Genomic DNA, 1,751 nt, shown 5'->3' on the forward strand with positions numbered 1-1,751 from the left:
TTGAACATGACTTTTTGTGAATTGAACCTGTAAGATCATCATTACATTCTGAAAACACAGTTTAATATGAAAACACAGCTGACCTCAGAATTTCCAGTTGACAGGGTCGACACTCCAGAAAACCACACAACTGCTTTACTCCAGAATCCTGCAGCTTGTTGTAACTCAGATCCAGATGTCTCAAGCGGGAGGGGTTGGACTTCAGAGCTGAGCTCAGAGTAGCACAGCTAATCTCTGACAATCCACAGTGCCACAGTCTGAATAACAAAAGAAGAAAGAAAAAGACACATACAATTATTTCTGACCTAATGACATGCTCAGGTTTTAAACGTAGTGCCATATCACTTTATAGTATGTAATGCACAGATATAAAACTCATTCAGGGAAAAGGTATCATAAAAAAAAAATCACTAACTGAAATAACGACTTAGCATTTCTCTAATGATGGTTTTGTATCTTGCAGGCATTCAGTGATGATTAGATTGGATTACTTTGATTTTTTAATTCCTCCTATCTATGTAGGATCGGTTAACCCTAGCAGGTATGATTACTAAGCTTTGGCTAAAATTTCACTGGTAGATGCTTCCAAACAATTTCCCCCCCCCATTAAGAGCAGTCTGTTACATATTTTAGCTAGTCTGAAATGGTACAAAATGGTGTTGTTCACTTTCTAAGCACAGAAAAGGATACTAACCAAAGCAAGGTTTTACTTTGTGTACTTTTTATGTACTGTTTTAGTTGTTTTGGAAAATCCTGAAAATGTATATCCAAATTTATAAAGTAAATGTATTAAAAACAACAACAACGGTCAGGGTACTGACTTCAGGGTCTTCAGTCTGCAGTTTGGACTCTCCAGTCCTACAGAGAGCAGTTTCAGTCCCGAGTCCTCCAGCTCATTGAAGGTCAGATCTAACTCTATCAGATGGGAGGGATTGGACTTCAGGGCTGAGGCCAAGACTTCACAGTGAGTCTTTGAAATTCCACAGTCAGAAAGTCTGTGATAAGACAAATTTGCAAAAGACATTATCATGGAAGAAGATACTACATATTTATTTTTGCTTTTGTATTTAACATCAAAACAGTTGAGCAGATCTTGTTCAATCAGGGAACCCATCAGCGAAAAGCCTTTTGGGAACAATAGCCAATTTGGGGGCTTTCCAGTGTAGCTAGCTGATATCTAGACCAAGAAGCATTCTGAGTAGAGATGTCAAGACTTTTGATCATCCAGGGCACCTCTTTCAATTTAACAGCTGCTCTGAAAGAAAGCCCAGCCACACCTCATAGAAAAATCATTGCTACCACTTGTATCTGCAAAATCATCCATTCAGTCCGAGCTTGTGACCATAGATGAGAGTAGGAATGAGAGTAGGATGCGGCAGCGTGTGCTGCACTGACCGCCAGCTAGAGTGAATGGCCCAAAATTTGTGTTGCGCTGACTACTGCACTCGACTTGTATGTCATTTTTTTGTGCTCACTCTATGTGTACCAGATGTGGCTGCTCTGTGTCATTTCAAAACATTTATCTCTCATCCATAAAAGGCAAAACATTGTAAGTATCCCAACTAGAGAAGAGTAGTTGGTTTCCACAACAGTGCTTTCCTCCACATAGCTTGAGTAAGTCACTCCATTGAGTGACTTACTCAAGAGCTCCAGGAGGTCCCTATATATGTATGTAAACATGTGTCATAGAGTTCCTCGTTCATTGTGCGGTTGAGGTTAGTGTGACTGTAGGCTTCGTTTCTCTTGGTTGC

General features: G+C 40.0%; 1 protein-coding gene across 1 annotated transcript in view; it reads right to left on the reverse strand.

Moving 5' to 3' along the window:
- Window positions 1–986: 986 nt before the first annotated feature.
- LOC102206429 (NACHT, LRR and PYD domains-containing protein 3-like) overlaps window positions 987–1,751 on the reverse strand; it is a 5,552-nt gene continuing 4,787 nt past the window's right edge. Inside the window, exon 5 of the mRNA XM_013914610.1 lies at window positions 987–995. Within this exon, the coding sequence (XP_013770064.1) occupies window positions 987–995 (9 nt within the window). The remainder of the gene's footprint in view (window positions 996–1,751) is intronic.

The sequence above is a fragment of the Pundamilia nyererei genome, unplaced genomic scaffold, assembly GCF_000239375.1.
Source record: "Pundamilia nyererei isolate P.nyererei 1_Seehausen unplaced genomic scaffold, PunNye1.0 scaffold00210, whole genome shotgun sequence".
NCBI classification, from domain to species: domain Eukaryota; kingdom Metazoa; phylum Chordata; class Actinopteri; order Cichliformes; family Cichlidae; genus Pundamilia; species Pundamilia nyererei.